Source organism: Hyperoodon ampullatus (genome assembly GCF_949752795.1).
Source record: "Hyperoodon ampullatus genome assembly, chromosome: 12".
Taxonomy (NCBI): Eukaryota; Metazoa; Chordata; class Mammalia; order Artiodactyla; family Ziphiidae; genus Hyperoodon; species Hyperoodon ampullatus.
This window is the reverse complement of record NC_136925.1, coordinates 18789746-18813755: the sequence shown is the minus strand read 5'-3', so window position 1 is coordinate 18813755 and position 24010 is coordinate 18789746. Positions and strand designations below refer to the sequence as shown.

Below are 24010 nucleotides of genomic sequence, written 5' to 3'. Positions count from 1 at the left end.
TGTTGATGGATGCTTAGGTTGCTTCCATGTCCTGGCTATTGTAAATAGAGCTGCAATGAACATTGTGGTACATGATTCTTTTTGAATTATGGTTTTCTCAGGGTATAGAGTCTGTCATACAGAGTGAAGTAAGTCAGAAAGAGAAAAACAAATACGGTATGCTAACACATATATATGGAATCTAAAAAACAAAAAAAAAATGGTCATGAAGAACCTAGGGGCAAGACGGGAATAAAGACACAGACCTACTAGAGAATGGACTTGAGGATACGGGGAGGGGGAAGGGTAAGACGTGACAAAGTGAGACAGTGGCATGGACATATATACACCACCAAATATAAAATAGATAGCTAGTGGGAAGCAGCCGCATAGCACAGGGAGATCAGCTCGGTGATTTGTGACCACCTAGAGGGGTGGGATAGGGAGGGTGGGAGGGAGCGAGACAGAAGAAGGAAGAGATATGGGGATAGATGTATATGTATAACTGATTCACTTTGTTATAAAGCAGAAATTAACACACCATTGTAAAGCAGTTATACTCCAATAAAGACGTTAAAAAAAAAGACAAACAAAAAGAAACGTTTTAAATCAATGCGTGCTACCTATGACAGACAAAACACATATAGATAGTAGATATTTAAAATAAAATTTATTATCACTAAGATATTTGATACATTTTGCATTGTCAGTTTCTCAGGTGAAAAGTTTTTGAGACACACTTTACTATGCTTTATGAAGTAGATGCTATGTGCACTAAGAAATGTATTCCTTAACACTTCTAAGTTTTAATTTTATTTCCTTTCTTTTTTTAATAAGTGGAATACTTTTTGTCAATTATAGACCCCACAAACCCAGATGAGATTAAAAAGTATATATTCCCAAGACAAGTAGTCACCAACATTTTGCATTTAAAATTTTATTCTTAAACTAAAAATTGAGACCACCAAAGGCAAATAGAGCCTCATGTTTTTGTAACCTAGTGGATAATTTTATTGTTAAAAAATATTTTTCTTCCTTCAGAAATGACATTAAGTAGATTGTGGTTTTTCCTTTGTAAAAAGCCTCCTAAGAATGTTACAGGTCAGATTTCAAACTTAAGTTTTTTTCAACAAAGCTCAAATTTTCTGTTCAACATTGTTCTTTCATGACCTCTGATGGTGAAAATGTAAACTGACATTACAAATACTAACAGAAATAATGCCACAAATTCCATTTACCTTTTAGTGATGATCCTTTCCCTTCTTTTCATATTTATTTACTTTGAGAATGTAATGGTATCAATTATTCAACAATACAGAAAGAGTGTTAAGACAATTTCCTACCACTTCAAAGCATAAGAAAGCCCTCTTATTCAGTCTATAAATCTCTGAATGTATGTGTATGTATAATGTACAATGTATGCATAGAAAGAACATTTTAATGATATAAAAACTTACTACTGTGACTACTAGCTCTCAAATGGAAATGGAATAAAGTTTGGATAAAATTGAAACAATTATTTTAATTTACAAAACCATCACTCTTCCTAAATCTCTGTATATATATGAATAAGGCAGCATTATTGCATATTAAGACTGGAGTTATTTGGACTTATTACTTCAAGTTCATTAATAAGATTACTGTCTAGACCTGAGCTCCTCCCTAAAAAGCTTCCACACAGGTAATTTATCTGGGAATATGACCCCAGAGAGCAGGAATAATGAACAGGGGAATAAAAAGAGGAAAGAAGGAAGAGCTGAAATAAGGATGCATTATCAAAATGATTATGGCCAACCTATGCCGGATTCCACAGGCCTTTTAAGAGGCCACAATGAAATCCATGAAATAAATAGGAGAAGGGAGAATTCCCTGGAGGTCTAGTGGTTAAGACTCTGCACTTCCACTGTAGGGGGCCCAGGTTCGATCCCTGATTGGGGAACTAATCCTGTAAGCTGAGCGGCACAGCCAAAAAAAAAAAAAAAAAAAAAAGGATAAGGATTTTTCAATGGGCTTCCATCCCCCACGGATTTAGTGGCCCTTGGACTTTGACCTCCACATACCCACTTGTAGGTTGCACATGTGTGGCACTTCAGTGGGCATTCCACACCTGCACTTCTTGCCAGAAAATCTCCAGGGAAGGAGGCGGAGGCTCACACCTTGGTCAGAGGTGAGGCACTCCCCAGTTGCACCTGCAGAAAGCTGGTCAAAGTCTATGAGACCTGATTGTAGAAACTGACCTCAGTTGAATGCAGGGCCAAGAGAATTTTAAGTGATGAACAAAGTGGTCACTGATGCACTAGAACCTTTGCACTACTCAGATCCACATTTTCTCTCCATTATCTCCTATCTGTCACTGCAACGTGCTAGCCAGCCACAACTTCTGCAAGAGGGTTTGTGAACTAGCTACCATCCCTGCTGCCACAGCTGGTCCCAAAGCCTTGTTGATAGTCATCAGCTCTCTTCTCCACCAGCGATTCTAAATTTCTCTCACCCGTGGCCAGCATCTCAGCTGATCTAAGATTGTTTGCCTGGTAGAGTGATCCAGACCTTCTTCCTCTAGGTTGATTTGCTTTGCCTTCATCAGGGCATAGTTGCTGTAAATGCTGATTCACCATTATCACCTGGCACAAAACACCAGGAGATGCATCAATCAAGCTGATGGATATTCCTCCCTGCTTCCATCATAGGGCAGTGACCCAGGCTCTTCGTGTTAATAAGGGTAGGTTAGTCTTGCAAATATACTAACATATTAATTCTCTTTTGCTCGATGATCCAGGAATGAGGAGCCCAAAGAGGTGGTAGTTAAGTTCTGTGGAACTCTTTTACTTTGTCCTCTGGTGGCCCTGGTGAACAGCTATAATGCCCTTTGTGGAAAGATAGGGAGAATGTTTGTAACTATTCTTACGACATTACAGAGTCCTTCCTCAAGGGCACTCACCCTCCCTTTGAACACTTGGTATCTGGGTCTGTTGAAATTAAATAAATCCAGAAATTGGATGAAGGATCTGGATTTTCCATTGTGATAGCTGATGTTAGTATTCCACTAACTAGATCACTTTTCTTTGTTATACACACACAAACACACATACATACACGCAATCAAGTAATCACTCAATCAGCTGTCCATGTATCTCATCCCTCAAAGCACCATGATTTATTAGCTATTGGCACAAATCCCTGCAGATCAAGGCAACCTGATTGCTACTACAGACTTCTGCCCATTTCAGTAATTACAACCATCTTGCCTTTGATAGTTTTGTATTGCTGCATGGGCTCTGCCATTGAGAAATCTCATAACTGCACTGATACTGGGGAGACTAGTTCCACAACAGCATCTCCTGTTAATAACTCTGACCTGTGGAGGACAGACATCACCAAGATTTTTCACAGATGGTGGCCTCTTCCTCACCAGTGAATTCCTTCTTGCATTACTGAAGGGAATGTCCTAAGAATCCTCCTGGGGAGCAAAGTCAGATGCTAGGTTCTAGATATCACAGGTATCTACTCTAACATTCCCATCCCTGTGAGCCTTCTGACGTCTTCCTTAGTACTCTGCCAAAGCAATTTTAGCATCTCTACCTCATTTTCCTATTGGCCATTATCACATTCAGGCTTCAAGGAAACATCTCAGCAGCGGACGAGGACGAACGCCAGGTGTTCTCACTAGCATGTTGAACCTGAAGACATGAGTGAGTGTTCCCATGTCAATAAATCCTTATGCAGCCTCATTTTATTCTCCCTACCACTTCAACACTCTTCAGGTTCACTCCTACATGTGTTCCCCTGGTTCCTTTTGTATATATAACATGGGACCTGCACTTTCTGTAAACCATTTCCTCCCAGAGCAAGGATTATATTTCTGTGCTCAGAAGGTGTCTGAGACCTGACCTGATCACTGGCATGGAGATGGTGAATAGTGGCAGGGCTGGGTCCTGAAGAGGACAACTGTCATCTTGTGAGTTGCCTTCTTCATATGAGGGTCTCTAAGTCTTTGCAGGCTCTTCAGGCAATAGGACAATGCTGTCTTTTAGCAAAGGGAATGGGACTGCTTCTGCCAGTGAGGAGAGTTCAGGGAAATCTGAGAGTTCAAGAGTCCCAGAATCATTTACCCAAATGTCTATATTCCTGGTTTCAGGATTTAACTGTTTTCAACCAGGGCCCTAACTCAGGACACCCAAAGAGGCTGTCTTCATTCTCCTTTGCACCTATGCTGCAGACAATGATGATCTCCTTAAATGCTGATAGAGGCCCTTGGCATTTACCATGTGCCTTGAATCAATTTTGGCTGATGTGAGCCAGTCATTTTCCTGATTTCAAAGAATTCAAAGAAATCAATAAAAATCCAACCATCCTTATAATGACCACTGCCACCATACCATTCAAGTATAACGGTAAGTATACTTTCCACCTGTACCTACGCCCAACGAACCTCATATGAGAATCGTAGAGCTGTGTTCCAATGGTTATCACCACCCCATTTCCCATTAGCAGTGGGATCTTCATTGCCATCTGACTGTTGAGTTACTCAGTTCCTAAATCCCATCCTAATGGTCCATTTTCTAGGGCTAATCCTGATCTATCTATCTTTCCTAGTGTTTGCCTGAAAGCAGAACATGAGACAGAGCTCTGCATGAGAGTAATTTACTAAGGAGTGGGTTGCCCAGTAGCAGTAGCCATGAACAAGGAGAATGACGTAGAGAAGGATGGAAAGCCAATACGAGAATGTGCTATCAAGTTGGTCTCTGTTGTGAACAACTGGTTCTGGATCACAGAGGACATTGTGATTAGTCTTATGAAACGAGTATCAACACTGTCCAGGGTCACTAAGGGGAATTGTTTGTTCATCAGCTCCAGCCCCCACTGATCAAGCTTGGGCCTGTAGAGATTAAGTCCCCCACTTCTAAGTTGCAAATGTTGAGTGCTGAATGGTTACCCTCAAGGATCAGAGAAGTCCCACGGATCAGAAAGCAAGCAGTTCACACTGCAAGCTCCAGGCAGGCACACGGATGAGCTACACCCGTGTGTAGCTAGTGACAGCCTGAGTGGCAGTGGTCCCAGTAGCTGTGGCGAGAGTAAAAAACGAGGCCAAGAAGATCTGAGGCTACTACGTATGTGCGAATTAGTGGGAAGGAGGCCGAATTTGCAAAGTGCTTCCTAGTAGGGATGGGTGGAGAAAGCTTCCTAGAGGAAATGAGGGCTAAATTGAATCCTAAACCACCTAAAGGATGAGTAGAAGTCAGCAAGGGTTGATAAAGAGGAGACAGGCCATTTTCAGTGAGAAAGAAGCTTTCTCCATCTTCTCAGAGGTTGAGGTGGCTTCTAATGTCTTCCAACCACACCCTACTTCTTCTGCAATAGCAGTGGTCATACAGAATTGCAATTGTCCGATCACTTATCTGCTCCACTAGACCAAAGACTCTGTTAGGGCAGGGATTATGACTGTCTTCGCCCACGCAGCACATATTAGAAACAAAAGTATAAACTTAACTGAATTGTCTTGTAGATTGTAAAGATTAAGTGAAGTAGTGCATGCACAGCTCCTAACAACTAAAAAATCTCTATTATTATTCAAATCTTTATCATAGGGCACAGTTCTGGCATGTACACATTTGTATCACGATAAACACTTGCTGAAAGAAAAGTTCAGGCCGGACATGATGAGGTCCTTAACTATGTCTGCCAGCAGCAACGCTTTCAACTGCTGTCGCTTTTACATTTTATATCCTAAATGCTGTCCTCTGAAACTCCAACGTGCGTTGTGTTCTTATTTTTTTAGAGGAAGGAATAGCAAAAATAAAATAAAAATCCAAGAAAGTAATTGTAAGATGCCGCTATAGAATGGGGGGAAAGGAGGGGTAATGGGAAACCATAGCGATGTTCTGATATGGGTAGGACTTGGGGTGTGTTTGTGTATTTTCAATTTCTTGTCCACTAGATGGTGGAACAGAGTCCCTATCCTGGTAACAGAGTTCTTCATCAAAGGTTACCGGTTCTCTCACAACGCCCACGCAGGGCTTTGCACGTGAAGGAAATCACCCAATAAGTTAAATTTTTTCAAGGCTTCCGCTTGTAAAGCAGAAAGATGAAACGACACGGGAGGCAAATGTTAGGGAGAGGTGAGAAGGGATGAGAAATGCGGAAAGACAAGGAGCAGGGGAGCTAAACTACATTTCCCAGGAAGCCACGGGCGCACCTGCCACACCCACCACGCCTGTTACGGCGCTCGCGACCCTGTCGTCCATCCACCACCCCAAGGAGCACAGAGAAGGGCACGGAGTCTCCACTGGTGCAGCAGCGGCGGCGGCTCCAGCCCGCCAGATCGTCCTGCTGAGCCACTACCACTCCACCCTGCGCTCGTAGAGCCGAAGAGACACTTACAGCTGCCCGTCTGCTCCCGCGAGCCACGTGACCAGCTCGGGTCATGTGACTCCAGAGCCTGGCGGCTGAAGTCAGTTACCCTGGTAACTGCTGGGCCCCCTCAGAACGTCCGGGAAAGCGGGGAATTCAGAAGCAAAGGTAGGTGAGGCGTGGATACTTGCTTTCCACTCGGTTCAGCAGGGCCCAGACTGTGCTCAGACCCGCTGCTCAAGGCTTTAATTTCGGGTCACTCCCTTTCTCCCCCCGGCTCGGCTGCGGGCGCGTCTTTGTCTTCCCGCCGACTCCGGAGCCCGCGCTTCCTGGGGCCTGGGACCCTCTGAGTGGGACCCGCATTTGACCCACAATTTGGGGCCAAGCCCTTAACCGCCCACACACTGAACTGAACAGAAATGCAAATGAGGGGGAGGAGGTGTTACCGCGCGGGCTGAGCAAGGTATTGTCCAGATCTCCACACCTCCCGCCTCCACAAAAGGAAGCTGAGGTCGGAGCTGCCTCATAGAGTTACGGTCCAGAAGCTGGCGCAGATCCGAAGTTGGGTTCTTTAGGGAGACTGGGGAGAGTTGAGCATTGCAAGTCACCATTGCGTAGTTTTTGTTGACCTTCCCTCCATCCAAGAGAAACATAATTTGTTCTAATTTGCTCCAATGACTTTGTTTTAGGTAGATTCTGAGTCTTAAGGTATTAACCCAGAAATTTGTATCTGGAAACGCCCCCATATCAGGAAACAGTCTATTTTTCAAAACTTTTTAATATGGATTGATAAATAACTAGCTGAATGATAAGATGGCACAAACTCTGTCCTGTGCTTTGCAAAAGGGAAACAGTCTTTTGGATTAGCTAGTTTTTACTTTTTAAAAGTTTCCTTGAGAAGCCCTGGTTTAAGGGATGTTAAATAACACACACACACACACACACACACACACACACGCTAATATGTATAGATTTAGGAAATATTCTTGAGGCCACTTTTTAACAACTGGATGTTAAGAAAGAAAATGTAATTCTCAACTCTAAGTCAAACTGAAAGCTGCTTTTCCAAATCAGTTTTATTAATGAATTAGAAATCTCTTGTCCAATTTACTGGTCAGCAATTGTGTGTATATGCTAAATCATAAGAGAAATGTCTGAAGTTCAAGTCTGACGGTTTTTATAATGTGATTTGGATTTCCTTAAAGGATGTTTATTATCTCTTGCCATTTAGTGTTTCCCGTGTTGTAAATACTTTGGAATGTTTACTTTGGGAAGGGAAAATTATTGATAATGGCCCACTATTCCAAAGAAGAGCTGGATGAAGAGTTTGAACAGTTCATGAAAGAGGTAAGTTTATATTTTTAAAAGCTATATTGTAAATTGTCCCACAAGAAACTCATTCTTCTAGGATGCAATCAGCCTATCATCAAGCTCTGTCATCTGTTTCCAAAATATATCTATCATCCCTTTAGTTCTCTCCCTTTTCACTGCAATTTACCTAATCCAGGACACCATCATCTCACTAGGCTACTGCAACTGTTCCTACGTACTGTCCAAGCGTTCCTTCACCACACTGCTGCCAGCGTGGTTTGTGACATAACTCAGACTCTTACTCCCAATGGAAAACCCTATTGGCCTCCCCTCACATACAGAGTAAAATCCAGACTCCTTTCTGTGGCTTACAAAACCCTGGATGATTTTGCTCATGCCCACCTCACTGACTATACACTGCTCTTCCCCCTTTTCCATTCATGCCTTTTTTCTCCTCCAGACACGCCAAGCTCATTTCACATTAGGAGCTTTGTACTGTTCCCTCTGCCAATAATGCTGTCTATTCCTCTATCCTCTACCTGGATGGTGAAGATCTCTTTTTAAAATCACTACCTAAGAGAGGTTTTTTTCTGTTGATCCAGTAAAAAAGTAACTACCAAGTTCCTTCTTATACCATGTACTTAATTCTCCATGTAGCTCATTCTCCATGTAGCTCTTAGAACCATTCATTATTCCACTTGTTTAGCTCTCTTTTCTGCCTCCCATAAGAACGAATGGTCTTTGACATGACAGCTGTATTTTTTTTTATTGAAGTATAGTTCATGTACAATATTATATTAGTTCAAACAATGATTCAATTTCTATAGATTATACTCCATTTAAAGTTATTATAAAATACTGGCTGTACTCCCTGTGCTGCATGATATATACTTGTAGCTTATTTACTTTATTCATAGTAGTTTGTGCATTTTAATCCCTACCCCTACCCCTATTTTGCCTCTCCTTCCTCTCTTCCCACTGGTACCCACTAGTTTGTTGTCTATATCTGAGAGTCTGTTTTCTGCTTTGTTATATTCATTTGTTTTATTTTTTTAGATTCCACATATAAGTGATAACATACAGTATTTGTTCTTTTCTGACTTATTTCACTAAGCATAATACCCTCCAGGTCCATCCATGTTGTTTCAGATGACAAAATTTCATTCTTTTTATGGTTGAGTAACATTCCATCATATATCTGTATACCACACCTTCTTTATCCATTCATCTGTTGATGAACACTTCCATATCTTTGATAGTGTAAATAATGCTGCTATGAACATTGGGATGCATTTATCTTTTCCAATTAGTGTTTTTGTCTTCTTAGGATATATATCCAGGAGTGGAATCACTGGATCATATAGTAGTTCTGTTTTTAGTTTTTTGAGGAACCTCCATACTGTTTCCATAGTGGCTGTACCAATTTACATTCCCACTAACGGTGTACAAGGGTTCCCTTTTCTCTGCATCCTCACCAGCATTTGCTATTTGTAGCCATTCTGACAGGTGTGAGGTGATACCTATTTGGGGTTTTGATTTGCATTTCCCTGATGATTAGTGATGTTGAGCATCTTTTCATGTGCCTGTTGGCCATGTGTATGTCTTGTGCCCATTTTTTAATCAGGTTGGGTTTTTTTTTTTTTTGATATTGAGTTATATGAGATGTTTGGATATTAACCCCTTATTGGTCATATGATATGCAATTGTTTTCTCCCGTACTATAGGTTCTTTTCATTTTATTGATGGTTTTCTTTACTATGCAAAAGCTTTTAAGTTTGATTAGGTCCCACATGTTTAGTTTTGCTTTTGTTTCCTTTGCCTTAGGAGACAGATCCAAAAAAATGTTGCTACAATTTACGTTAGAGTGTTCTGCCTATGTTTTCTTCTAGGAGTTTTATGGTTTCAGGTTTTATACTTAGGTCTTTACTCCATTTTGAGTTTATTTTTGTATTGATATATGGTGTGTGAAAATGTTCTAATTTCATTCTTTTACATGTAGCTATCCAGTTTTCCCAGCACCACTTACTTCAATAAGAGACTGTCTTTTTTCCAATGTAAATTCTTGCCTTCATTGTTGTAGATTAATTGACCATAAGTTCACAGGTTTATTTCTGGGCTCTCTATTCTGTTCTGTTGATGGATGTGTCGGTTTTTGTGCCAGAACCACACTGTTGTGATTACTGGAGCTTCCTAGTATAGTCTGAAGTCAGGGAGCTTAATACCTTTAGCTTTGTTCTTTTTTCTCAACATTGCTTTGGCTTTTCAGGGTCTTTAGTTGTTCCATATAAATTTTAGGATTATTTGTTCTAGTTCTGTGAAAAATGTCATACATGTTTTGATAGGTATTGCATTAAATCTGTAGCTTGCTTTGGGTAGCATGGACATTTTAACAATATCAATTCTTCCAATCCATGAACGCGAGCTATCTTGCCATTTCATTGTATCATCCTCAGTTTCCTTCATCAATGTTTTATAGTTTTCAGACTATGAGTTTTTCACCTCCTTGATTAAGTTTATTCCTATGTATTTTGTTCTTTTGGATGTGATTTTAAGAAGGATGGTTTTCTTACTCTTTCTGATAGTTCATTATTAGTGTATAGAAAAGTAACAGATTTCTGTATATTAATCTTGTATCCTACAAAGCTACTGAATCCATTTATTAATTCTGAGTCTTTTGGTGAAGACTTTAGGGTTTTCTATATGTAGTGTCATGCCATCTGCAAATACTGACAGCTTTATATCTTCCCTTTCAATTTGGAAGCCTTTTATTTCTTTTCATGTCTGATTGCTCTGGCTAGGACTTCCAATACTTTATTAAATAGAAGTGGTGAGAGTGGACATCCTTATCTTGTTCCTGATTTTAGAGGAAGCGCTCTCAGTTTTTCACCAATGAATATGATGTTAGCTGTGGGTTTGTCATAAATGACCTTTTTTACGTTGCGATATGAGTTTAGATACCAACTTTGATGAGAGTTTTTGTCAGGAATGGATATTGAATTTTGTCAAATGCTTTCTCTGTATTTATTGAGATGATCATGTGACTTGTTAATGTGGTGTATCACATTGATTGACTTGCAAATATTGAACCATCTTTGCATTCCTAGAGTAAGTCCTACTTGATCATGGTGTATGATTCTTTTTATATATTGTTGAATTCAGTTTGCTAATACTTTGTTGAGGATTTCTACATCTATATTTATCAGAGATATCAGCCTGCAGTTTTCTTTTTTTGTAGTGTCTTTGTTTTTAATATCAGGGTAATGGTGACCTTGTAGAATGAATTTGGGAGTGTCCTCTCTTCAGTTTTTTGGAATAAGTTGAGAAGGATATTAGCTTTTTATATGTTTGGTGGAATTCCCCTGTGAAGCTATCCTGGACTTCTGTTTGCTGGAAGTTTCTGATTACTAATTCAATTATACTACTAGTGATTGGTCTGTTCAGATTGTCTGTGTCTTCCTGATTCAGTTTTGGAAGATTGTATGTTTTTAGAAATTAATCCATTTCTTAGGTTGTCCAATTTGTTGACATGTAACTGTTTGTAGTATTCTCTTATGATTTTATTATCTGTGATATTGGTTGTTAGTTCTCCTCTTTTTTATTTTTTTTGTTTGGGTCCTCTCTCTTTTTTCTTGATGAACCCCTGGCTAAAGGCTTATCAATTTTCTTAATTTTGGGGGGGACTTCCCTGGTAGAGCAGTGGATAAGATTCCACACTCCCAATGCAGAGGGCTCGGGTTTGATCCCTGGTCAGGGAACTAGATACCACATGCATGATGCAACTAGGAATTCACATGCCATAACTAGAGAGCCTGCATGCCGTGACTAAGGAGCCGGTGAGCCACAACTAAGGAGCCCACGAGCTGCACCTAAGGAGCTGGCGAGCTGAAACTAAGGAGCCCTGGAGCCACAGCTAAGGAGCCCGTGTGCTTCAACTAAGGAGCCCGTGACTACACCTGGGGAGCCTGCCTGCCACAACTAAGACACCATGCAACCAAAAAACAAAAAACAAAATTCTTTATTATTTCAAAAAACCAGCTCTTGGTTTCATTGATTTTTTTAATTTATTTTATTTTATTTTTTTGGTCTCTATTTTATTTCCTCTCTGGTATTTATTATTTACTTTCTTCTGCTGACTTTGGACTTTGTTCTTTTTCTAATTCCTTTAGATGGTAGGTTATGTTGTTTATTTGAGATTTTTCTTGTTTCTTAAAGTAGGCCTGTATCACTGTAAACATTCTTAGAACTGCTTTTGCTACATCCCATAATTTTAGAAAGTTGTGTTTTTATTTTCATTTGTCTTAAGGTATTTTCTGATTTCCTCTTTGATTTCTTCATTGACCCATTGTTTTTTTAGTAGCATGTCATTTAGTCTCCACATGTTTGTGTTTTTCCCATTTTTCTTCCTATAATTGATATCTGGTTTATACCATGGTGATCGGAAAAAATGCTTGATATAATTTCTGTCCTCTTAAATTTGTTGAGACTTTTTTGTGGCCTAGAGTGTGGTCTGCCCTGGAGAATGTTCTGTGTGCACTTGAAAATAATGTGTATTCTGCTGGTTTTGGATGGAATATCCTGTAGATATCTATTAAGTCCATCTGGTCTAATTTGTCATTTAAGGCCAGTGTTTCCTTACTGATTTTCTGTCTGGATAATCTGTCCATTGATGTAAATTGGATATTAACATTCCCTACTACTTTTGTGTTATTGCCAATTTCTCCATTTATAGCTGTTAACATTTGCTTTATATATTTAGATGCTCCTATATTAGTTGCATATATTTTAATGAATGTTACATCCTCTTTTGTATTGATCCCTGTATCATTATACAATGCCCTATTTGCCTTTTGTTATAGACTTTGTTTTAAAGTCTGTTTTGTCTGATATGAGTATTGCTACCCCAGCTGTCTTGTTTCCATTTGCATGAAATAACTTCTTCTAACCCCTCACTTTCAGTCTGTGTGTGTCTTTATCTCTGAAGCGAGTCTCTTGTAAGCAGCATATAGATGGGTCTTGTTTTTTTGTCCAATCAGCCACCCTATGTCTTTTTTTTTTTTTTTTTGGCGGGAGGCGGGCCTCTCACTGTTGTACTGTTGTGGCCTCTCCTGTTGCGGAGCACAGGCTCTGGACACGTGCAGGCTCAGCGGCCATGGCTCACGGGCCCAGCCACTCCGCGGCATGTGGGATCTTCCCAGACCGGGGCACGAACCCGTGTCGGCAGGCGGACTCTCAACCACTGCGCCACCAGGGGAGCCCCACCCTGTGTCTTTTGATTGGAGCATTTAGTCCATTCACATTTAAAGTAATTATTGATAGGTATGTTCTTACTGCCATTATGTTACTTTTTTCTGGTTTTTTACTTATTCTCTGTTCTTTTCTCCTTTTTGTTTCTTCCCTTGTGGTTTGATGATTTTCTTTAGTGTTATGCTTGTGCTCCTTTCTCTCTAGTTTTTGTGTGTCCATTGTTGGGTTTTGATTTCTGGTTACCATGGGGTTCATATATGTTGATCTATGGTTATATCTACTTGTTATAAACTGGTAGTCATTTAAGTTCAAACACATTCTAAAAGTTCGACGCTTTTTCTCCCCTCCCCAACATTTTGTGTTTTTGTGTCTTATTTTACATCTTCATGTTTATCCCTTACCTTTTTATTACAATTATAGCTGATTATACAATTTTTGTCTTTGAATCTTTGTACTAGCTTATTTAAGTGGTTGATACACAGCCTTTACTATATATTTGTCATTATTAGTGGGTTTTTTCTTTTCCTATACATGTCTGCTTCTTGTAGCATTTTCTTTTCCACTGAGAGAAGACCCTTTAACATTTCCTTTAGGGTCAATTTAGTATTGATGAACTCTTCTAGTCTTTGCTTGTCTGAGAAGTTTTTCATCTGTCCTTTAATTCCAAATTATAATCTTGCTGGGTAGAGTATCCTAGGTTTTAGGTTTTTCCCTTTTGCACCTTAAATATATCATGCCATTCCCTTCTGGCCTGCAAAGTTTCTGCAGAAAAATCAGCTGATAGCTTTTGGGGGGTGGGGTTCACTTGTATGCAACTCTTGTTTTTCTCTTGCTGCCTTTAGAATAATCTCTTTATCTTTAACTTTTAACATTTTAATAACACTTTAATTGTGATATGTCTTGGTGTGGGTCTATTTGGGTTCATTATATTTGGGACTCTCTGTGCCTTCTGTACCTGGATATCTGATTACTCATTCAGGTTCAAGAAATTTTCAGCCATAATTTCATCAAATAAATTTTCAACTCCTTTCTCTCTGACTTTTCCATCTGGGACACCTGTAATATGAATGTTGGTACACTTGATGGTATCTCAGAGTTCCCTTAAATTGTTTTCATTTTTTAAATTTGGTTTTTTTTTTCCATGTCTGATTGGGTGATTTCCATTATTCTGTCTTCCAGATCACTTATGCATTCTTCTGTATCGCCTAGTCTGCTGTTAATTCGTTCTAGTGTGTTTTTCATTACAGTTGTATTCTTCAGTTCTGGCTGGTTCTTTTGTATTTTCTAGTTCCTTGTTAAAATTCTCACTGTGTTCATCTATTCCTTTTTCAGCATTCTTATTGCTAATGCTTTGAACTTCTTATCTGGTAAATTATTTATCTCTGTTTCAGTTGTTTTTCTTGTTCTTTTGTTTGAAACAAGTTCTTCTGTCTTCTCATTTTGTTTAACTTTCTCTGTCTCTATGAAATTAAGTGAAACAGTTACCTGTCCCCATCTTGAAGGGGTGCCCCTTTGTGGGAGTGTCCCTGTGCAGTCTGCATGTGCCTGGTGGCTTTGGTGGGAGAGCTGGATCTGACGTGAGCAGGAGTTGTGTCTTTCTCCAGGGTGTGCTGGCAGCTATCACTTTGGTAAGAGGTGGGAGTGGAGCAGAAGGGGCTCAAGGCAGAGCCAGGTGTGAGCCAGGGCTTCTCCTCGCTCAGTGGCCAACACCACCCTATGAGGGGTGGGAGCGAGTCCCAAGGTGCTGGAGCAGAAGCCCTGAGGGTTGGGTCCCAGCTGGTTCTGTTCCCCATAAGCATGTACTCTTTCCTCTCCTAGCATTGTCACATTGTCATCTTTGCCCCAGAGAGGAGTAGTGCTGGAGCAAGAGGGGCTGGAGTAGGGGTTTGGCTTGGGCCAGGGCTTGTGCCAGGGTGGTGATAGGAAACCAGCCAGAGTCCCGTGCAGTTTCATTCTGCTTCCTCCACCTTGTTTCGGGAGTAAGGAAATATGTGCACACTCTTCATGAGCAGAGTCTCAGTTTCTTACAGCCCCACTGTCGGTCCCAGTGGTTTTATAACCAGCTATGTGGACTCATCTTCCCAGTGGCAGTCCCCAGGGCTGTGGCCCCCAATATGTGGTTCTAGCCACCTACTCCCCAGAGTGGGTTTCCAAGCCTTTTAATCCCCTTCCTTTTCTGTGTCCCTTCCCTGGGGAACAGGTCCTGACCTGATCACTTTTCTTCCCTTCCTACCCAATTCCATATGGGTCTTTCTTACAGCTTGTGCCACTTAACGTAACAATTTCAAGGCTCATTTATGTTGTCATATCTATCAGTACCTCATTCCTTTTTTTTATAGCTGAATAATATTCCATTGTATGGATTTACCACATTTTGTTTACCTACTTATCAGCTGATGGACATTTGAGTTCTTCCCACTTTTTAGCAATTATGAATAATGCCGCTATGACAATTGTATATGTCAGATGGAGTAAAGAATACTCTTTCTTTTCTCCTCCCCTCATCCTGCCTGGTGGTCAAGGAAGACAGTGAGTTCTTTTTGAAGATTTAAAAATGGCATTCTTACAAGTCATTGGGGTAGAGTTGTTTGGTTGGCAGGTGGAAATGTGTGTGTAGTCATCTCAGAAGTTTAAGAAGTGCCCCAGGTACCAAGGTCCTAGTTGGGGGACCATATAGAGTATTTGAAAGTGGACAGGCCTAAGGCCTGTTAGAGAAACCCAAGTTTGAATCCCAGCTCTGTATCACTTACTGATAGTCGCAACCTGGGCAAGTTGCTTAACTTCTCTGAGCTTAACTTCCCCATCAGTAAATCTCTGCTGGATTATTTAAAGACTGAAATAACCTGAGTATAGATCCTGACATAGAGCAGGCAAGTAATTAATAAACGTTGATTTCTTCTCCAGAAAAAGTGTGTAGAATAAGGATAAAAAGGACCAAGAGTAGCGTCCTGGGGAAGTCTCGTGTTAAAGAAAAGGGCAAAAGGGCCAAGAGCTATTAGAGTTGGTTAGGAAAGGTCACAGAGGTGAAGTATAGCCTGGAGGAGGTGGTGCTGTGAGCTCAAAGGGAGAGATTTGCCTGAAGTGAGAGTTGGTCACCATGTCAAACTCCATGGTAACGATCAGGGAGATGACTGACAGTCATCCTTTATTTGTGGCATGTAGGAGGCCTGTGGTGACTGAGGAGAGCTGTTTTGGATGGGGACCAGATTTTAAGGGGTTTAACAGTGACCTGGAGAAGTTAGAATGTACATAAAGGAAAGATGATAGGTAGAATGAAAGGGAGGTAGGAGTAAGGAACTTTGCCTATTTACTTTGTTTTGTTTGTTTGTTTTCGTTTTTTTAAGTAGGGTAGACTTGAGTGTTCATTCTTTTTTATTTTTTTCTTTTGCGGTACGCAGGCCTCTCACTGTTGTGGCCTCTCCCGCTGCGGAGCACAGGCTCCGGACGCGCAGGCTCAGCGGCCGTGGCTTACGGGCCCAGCCGCTCCACGGCATGTGGGATCTTCCCGGACCAGGGCACGAACCCGTGCCCCCTGCGTCGGCAGGCGGACTCTCAACCACTGCGCCACCAGGGAAGCCCAAGTGTTCATTCTTATACTATACAGTTATGCCAGGTGCTATGCTAGGCCCTGGGGATGCAGTGATGAGCAAGTTTATAACCTGAGGGAAGGAGGGCAAGGAGATTGAGGAGGGAGTGAAGTGCAAAGATGCATTAGGATAACCCAGCAAGTGAGAACTTGGTGAGGCGGGAGGTGGCCCTTCTGCATGTTCTGGGAGTGGAGGAAAGAATTGCTCTTCTGAGAGAGGAAAGCAGTGTCTTAATGGGTGAATTTAGTGGTGGAGTGAGGGGAAGGAGAAGGAGGGTGGTTTTTGACCTAAGGTCTTTATTTTCTCTGTGAAGAGAGAGCCCAAGTTATTGGCTGAGAGTAAGGGTGGTAGATCGGGGTTAGAATAGGGGTTTAGGATTGTAGTAAGATTTGAACCTGAAGAGTAGAAAAGGACAAATAAAAGTTTATTAAAGTTTATTAATCATTGTGACAAATGCAAATTTCTCTGGTAAACACCTCACACTCAGTTCTTCCTGGTCTTAGAATTTTGTGTTCTTCTCGAGTGATGCTAGGTGATTTTGCTCAATCATTATTTATTCTTAGACCCGAGATAATGTCTAAAAAAGGATTATATCCTTTTATTCCTTCCTGATTAGGTTTCTTGATCAAATTTATTATTTCTTTGTTGTTATTGTTGATGTTTTTCTCCTTGGTTCATCTGCTTGTTTAATTCTGGGTATGAAATCAGTGTTCAGAGATATATTCTTGATGTTTAAGTTATTTTGACCCCATAAATCTAGAAATATATGAATTTATACATAATTGCTGAGAATGTTTAGGTGACAACTGAAATATCAGAGAATGAAGAAACATTTTCAGTGATAAATCTGGGATTCTTGAATTTAAAATTCACTAGCTTATATCTGATTTAGCTTTCAGATGATTCTTTTGAAAATTCAAATAAAACACCCAGACAAACTAAAGAAGTGAAGAAGAATGATACAATGCCATGGTGGATAACTGAAGATGAATTTGAAGATGGTGGTAAATATTGCTGATTTTTAATTTTAAATTATTTGACCACAGGGGGGCAGTCAAGACTTTTAATTCTGGATTTTCTTACCATGCTTTTAATAAATATATAAGGAAAATAATACTGATAGTGTGAATATTTGAAGTTTGACTTGATTTTCATATTACTTTATGATATATTTCTTATATAATAGCAAATCTATATTTCTGCATTATCAGATTATTTTACATTGAAATAATTTATCGTTACTCAATTTAAGATGGTGAATAATATTAGGTATATTTATATATTATCATGTTTAATGGTAAATTGATTTAAAGTGATTTAATAAAATATTCTGACAATGTATTAATGTCACTGCATTGGGAAGATTTTAACAAATCTGTAGATTTTGGTATTGCTCTCTGTTAATGACAGTAGAAAAAATTAATTTTATTACCTTAATGGTAAATAACTCATTATTGATCCTGTCTAGCACATGGGTTTATCTTTTTTGGAACTATTCCTACTCACATCTTTACAAATAGAAAATTACTCTCTGGGTGTTTTCTTCAGTATAGCTACTATGTATGATACTGCTGTATTTGCAAAGATCCTCAGACTACCTCTGTTAAGTACCTACGTTCACACTATTTGTGTTTTCACTAAGCACCATTTTATGAACTGATAGGATTTCTATATCTCTTCTTTTTCCTTGTGCTCCTTGACCCTCAACAGTAAATAATAAATGTGTTTAATAAATAAATGTTACTGTGAATTTGATAGTCAATTCTCTGTTCTTCTTAACACTTTACAGTAAGGAATGGCCTTATTGAAAAGTTCAGTGTGTTTTCATAAATCCATAAACCACTCACAGTGCTAAAGTTTGCATGTGAAGAATTCTTTTTTAGAATCTTTCCCCCATTGATGCTTGAAAAGGATATTATATGATTAAGTGCTATTGAAATAATTGACAATGATTTGTGACTTATTTAGCATTAAAATCTTTTTCTAGAAAGTAATGAATCAGAGGTGGAGTATGCAAACTCACCCTAAAGGGAAAGAATAGGTCCTAGACCAACACTTGAATGTAACCTGACTAAAGCTACTAAATTTTTTTTAAAAGAATGTATCAATCAAGAGTGGATTTGATTAGTAAAGGATGCAAAGGATATTTAGGAAGGAGACTTTGACAGTGTCCATTTAAACACAGGGGAAGAAAGTTTCTCTGCCCAAGGGTATAACCTGGTCCCTGGTTCAGTCACAAACATTTATTGAGTTCATGTTATGTTCTGAGTACTTGGCACTAGTATGCAAAGACAAAATATGATTCTTGCCATCAAGAGTGTAGAAGCTTCTAAGGGAGAATTAATTGAACACCCCTTTTGAGAGGAATGCATTCCCAATCTTACATAGACGCCATTAAACATCAACATTGAGCTACTTCAACCTTATAATTTTGCTTTCTCTTTCAGTTGCCATAAGGACAAAATGTTCTGCCTAGTTAGTGAAACCGTCTAATTCTCCTACTGGTTATACTCTTCATTGTAAATAACTGAAATGGATCTTGGTTTCAGTTGTATTAGTCTCTCATGAGGTTGGTTAGTGTGGGTCACATCCCTGAGTCCATCTTCAGAGCCGGGCTGAGACCCTGGACAGATGCCCTGACGGCACCCTGACCTTGGCATGTATGTTTTCATTTGAAGTGCCTATAGATATATCTCCTGATTTTCTCCAGCTGTGTGGAAGTTATTATTGGATCAGTTAAAACCATTATTCACACAGAGCCATAAACTAATTTGATTCTAAAGCCTTTCCAATAGGATGCTAAGTAGGAAATTGAGATCACAATTTGTAACTTCTCAATAAGGCTTCCTTCTAAGCAAAAGTGGTATTTTTCTAATCTTATTATTTGTATCATATAATATAGTTATGTTTTCCATATATCAGTTTTTTACAACAAATATATACTGCTAGGATAAAGAAATTTTGATATTGTATAACTTTTCCAGTGTTTTCTAGTGCTTTTAGAATGAAGAACAAAACCCTACCCCCAGCCTATGAAGACGAGCATGGTCTGACCATTGACTCCTGCCCTGGGATTATTTCCCCAAGTGGCATGGTATACTGTATTAAGTACTTGTGCTTCAAAATAATTTTTTAAAAATCTTGTCTCATTATGCAAGTTTTTGAAATATTCCACTTAATAAGATGCACTGCAATCAAATAGAATTGTAATTTTTGTTCTGTGGATTTTTGGTCTGGTGGATTTTTATTTCATAAACCAGATTTATTTCATAGCTACTGTCTACTAGTATAACTAATATAACAGTATAACTAGTCTAAGCTAGTATAACAGTACTACTGTGTTGTCATAGTAGTCAAAACAATTCTCTTAACATAAATATCCCACTATGTTAAATCCCATCCCAGGACTACTTGGAACAAATGTAAGCTATTTGAAAACAAAGAAGACTCCTCAGCCTATTATGGAAACAGAAGAGGAATCTGCTGAAAGGATTCAGTTTCTTAAGAGCAGTGGAACCTCTGTCTTAAGTGTTGACAGCTTAGAGGCCAATGGTAAGAATTGTGAACGATGTGAGTTGACAGGTTCATTATTATGCTTATAATCAGGATTTTTAGAAAAGTTAACTCATAACTATCTTGGAGCCTCCTTTACTGAAGCGTGTAGACAGATTTAATATCTTCCTAGAAGGTTTAGAATTATACCTCTGGAGAAGCTTCATAGCCTTACGTATTATAATGAATATAAAGCTATATTTGAGTAAGAGATTAAATGAAGTATGTTTCAAATTTTTTGAAGTCTGACTGTGTAATGTCAATAAATGCATCATTAAAATTAATTTTTTCAAAATTCTATGTGTTAATGAAATATATTTGTGCTTTCCATTTAGAGATAGTAGTTCCTGAGCTCAATCATAGCGTTCTTGGATTGGGATTGGACACATTAGCAGAGCAAGAAGAAAAAGAGCAGTTTTTTGCCAGGCTTGAGAAAGGCTTCACATCTTCCATTGATTACTCAAGATTAAATAAAGAATTGGATTCTAATGACTCCACACATTTTAAAGCTTTACACAGGTAATGTAAATATAATATAAACTAATCATTGAGTGATTTTTGTGTCTTTATATTTTTGAAAGGCTGGTAGATGCATGGAATTGAAGGGGTAAACATATATAACAGGCAAAATTTAAATCTTATTTTTAATTCTATTTTCTCTTCGTTATTTTGGTCAGGGGTAATGTGTGTGTGTAGAATATGATTTATATATACATATATATATATGTATATATATATGTGGGCTGGAAAACGTTGATGTGTATTTGAGAGCCTCTAGAGATCTAAAATTTCATGCATGAGGTACTTTTGAAATGAATAACACATTGCCAAATAGACCTAACTAGAAAGGTAATTTATTAAGTGATTTTCCAGAGATAAGGTCAGTAAGAGAGTCCAGGTAGCTATTATAAACTCAGGGGAAATAGGAACAAAAAGGGACGGAGGAACCAGGGAGCAAAGACCGATTTGGTTTGTGTCCTACCTTTGTGTGTGGTTGACCCTAATGATTATTAGGAGACCTCATTTATCCTGGAAATTCTACTAGTTGACTGAGCTGGTGCCTTGTAAGTGCCGTAGACCTTTGGCATTCTCAAGACTTCTGTGAAACCTGATATCTTTAATTTTCTCAGTTAAAGTTTTCCATTTAATTTTTTAAATTATAAATGGAAGCCAGATTACAATTTTAAGATTTTAAGAACACCAAACTATATTTAAATTAAGGGTCAGGAGACTCATAACCTCTGGTCATTAGAGTGCCTGGTCTCCTCAAGATGCTCATTTTCTTAGACAGTGGACAAAGCAGTGGCCCTTATGAACTGTGCAGGGTCTGAGATTTTTACCCTATTTGCAAGCTAACAAGTCAGCCTGCCAGTTTTATGAATGCTGACAATAGACACAAGATTCCTGGGTCAGAAACAAAAGGACTTTACTTCTCATCACAAAAGCAGGACCTGAGGGTCACGTTTATTTGCCTTAGTTTCCCATGACCCACAAGGTTCACGGGGTCCATGATGGCTGTTTGCCAGTGCGATGGGTTGCTTTACAGGAGAGGGTCACTGAGCTTGGGGAATCTTTGCTTTAGTGTAAGCAGAAACAAGCCTGCTTTGGGGGCAGAAACATTGCCTCGTCTCTCAAAGTTGCTCACTGCACACAACCCTGAGAAATGACCTAGGAAGGAGGGTCTGTGCTTGTGTTCTTGGCATACCCAGCAAGAACACCTAGGGACCCTCAGAGCCCATGGTGGTTTCCTGTCCTAACAGTGACACAGATTAAACATACACAGGTTTGCTGGCCACAGGTTTTTGCCCCTTTGCAATATTTCTTAACATTTCTTTGTTCTTAACGATATTCTTAACTACTGATATTTCTACGCAAGAACAGCCTAGTCAGAGTTCAGTAGTGTATTGAGTATGCAATGGTATTTTCTGCTACTGTTATTAGAGTTTATAGTTTCTTGGATCTGCTAATGATCTCACTAAAGACATGGTTGGGGGACTGGAAAAGGTAGAACTGATTCTTTGGTTTGAAGGAAGGCAGTATATGAACTAATATATCCTATATAATTAAAAGTAGCTCTCGTCACCTTGCTGAGTATTTACTGGCTCAAGGCTCTCTTTCAGCTTCCATTTCAGGATGAAATTGCTTCTTAGCATGTAAATGCTGATTCTGGCAGTTTTTTTCTGGTCTCCACATAGACTTCACTGATTTTTACAACTTGTGGTCAGTTCCTAATCTTTAGCGTAGAAAGGCTGGCTGGGCCCTGAGAGATGTAAATGCACATATTTTTGTATAAAATTGTGTATATTTGTGTATAAAATTAAGAAAATGGCATTTTTCCCCTTTGTATTACTTTGGCAGCTACAGTTAGTCTTAGATCTTTTATTTTTAAAACATTTCCCTCATAGCTTCCAAATTTTTAGCTTTTTCTAGAAAAAAAGTACTTGAGAAGAAATATGTAATGTTAGAGGTTTTTAAAAAATATACACAAAATATTGCATGGTAATGTATTATTAACATGTAATACTAAATTAAGTAAATATTTTTCCAGTAATCAAGCTAATGTGGAACTGACTGAAGATAGACATGAGGATGAATCAAAACATGAAGAACTGGCAGGTAATTTCATTGGTTCTAAAATTTACAGTATTTGAAAAGATAATATAGCTTTTAATAAAGACATTGATAAGAGAAAAATAAAAGGAAAATCATATTATCTTGGAAAGAGCTTGAACAGGTAGAGTGAGTTGCACACAGCACAGTTGGAGCTACTAAGAAATTGTTGTAAGCGCAGGACTGCTTCGTTTGTTGGGAGTGGGTAGTAGACCCATTTGGAAGACAGAAAAAGGACTTTTGTGCTAGGACCAGAAGAATGTGTGCAGTCAGGACAAATACCTCCAAAGCATGGTGAGGGAGGTGTGTCTTTTTCCATCTTTTGACTTTTAATGTGTCTGTGTTTCTATATTTTAAATGGCTTTCTTTTGGTAGCATATAGCTGAATTTTGCTTTTATATCCAATCTGACAATCTCAGACTTTTAATTGAAATGTTTCTACCCTTTGCAAAAATATATTTATTGGTATGGTTATTTACTGTTTTGCCATTTGTTTTTTTATCTTCCCATCTTTCTTTGGTTATTGCTTTTGTGCTACATTTTATTGGATTGAGTATTTATACCATTCCATCTTAACCCTTCTTTTGGCTTGTTAGTTGTACTTCTTTGCTGTATTTTTTTCTTAGTTGCCCTGTGATATACAATATGCATCTTTATCTTATTAGAGTCCACGTTCAAATAACATTATACCACATTACATGAATCTTAACAGTAAACTCCCCCCAACCTTTTTGCTATTTTTGGTTTATCTTCTACATATCTTAAAAACCCCACAATGCAGCAGTATTATTATTATTATCATTATTATTATTGCTTTTAACAATCTCTTGTCATTTTAAAAAATTTTTAAGGAAGGTAAAAAAATGTATACATATGTAAAAATTTATATTTATCCATGTATTTACTGTTCCCAATGACTTGTATTTCTTTGCATAAATTTGAGTTTCTTTTTTTTAACTTTTTATTTTGAAATGAATTTTAAAGGTTAATTTTAAAATTAAGATATAATCGACATATATAACGTTATATTAATTTCAGGTGTAACATAATGATTCAATATCTATACATTGTGAAATGAGCACCATAATAAGTCTAGTTAACATCTGTCACCTTACACATAATTACAAAAAAATTATTTTTTCTTGTGATGAGAACTTTTAAGACCTCTTCTTTTAGCAACTTTCAAATAGTTGCTATCTAGTATTATTTTGAGTTGCTATCTAGTATTGTTTTTGTTCAGCATGAAAAACCTCCTTAACTTTTCTTGCAGTGCAGGTCTACTAGGAATAATTTCTCTGAGGTTTTGTTTATCTGAAAGTATATTTTGCCTTTGTGTTTGAAGAACACTTTTGTTTGATATAAAATTATAGGTAGTTTTT

At 38.6% G+C, this 24010-nt stretch overlaps 1 protein-coding gene across 1 annotated transcript in view; it reads left to right on the top strand.

The window, feature by feature from the left end:
• Positions 1–7617: 7617 nt before the first annotated feature.
• The window catches only part of CEP162 (centrosomal protein 162), a gene marked incomplete at both ends in the record, with an annotated part of 89049 nt that continues 72656 nt past the window's right edge, over positions 7618–24010 (top strand). The window contains 5 exon segments of the mRNA XM_079716214.1: positions 7618–7674; positions 17362–17473; positions 19875–20021; positions 20357–20540; positions 22570–22637. Of these exon segments, the coding sequence (XP_079572340.1) occupies positions 7618–7674; positions 17362–17473; positions 19875–20021; positions 20357–20540; positions 22570–22637 (568 nt within the window).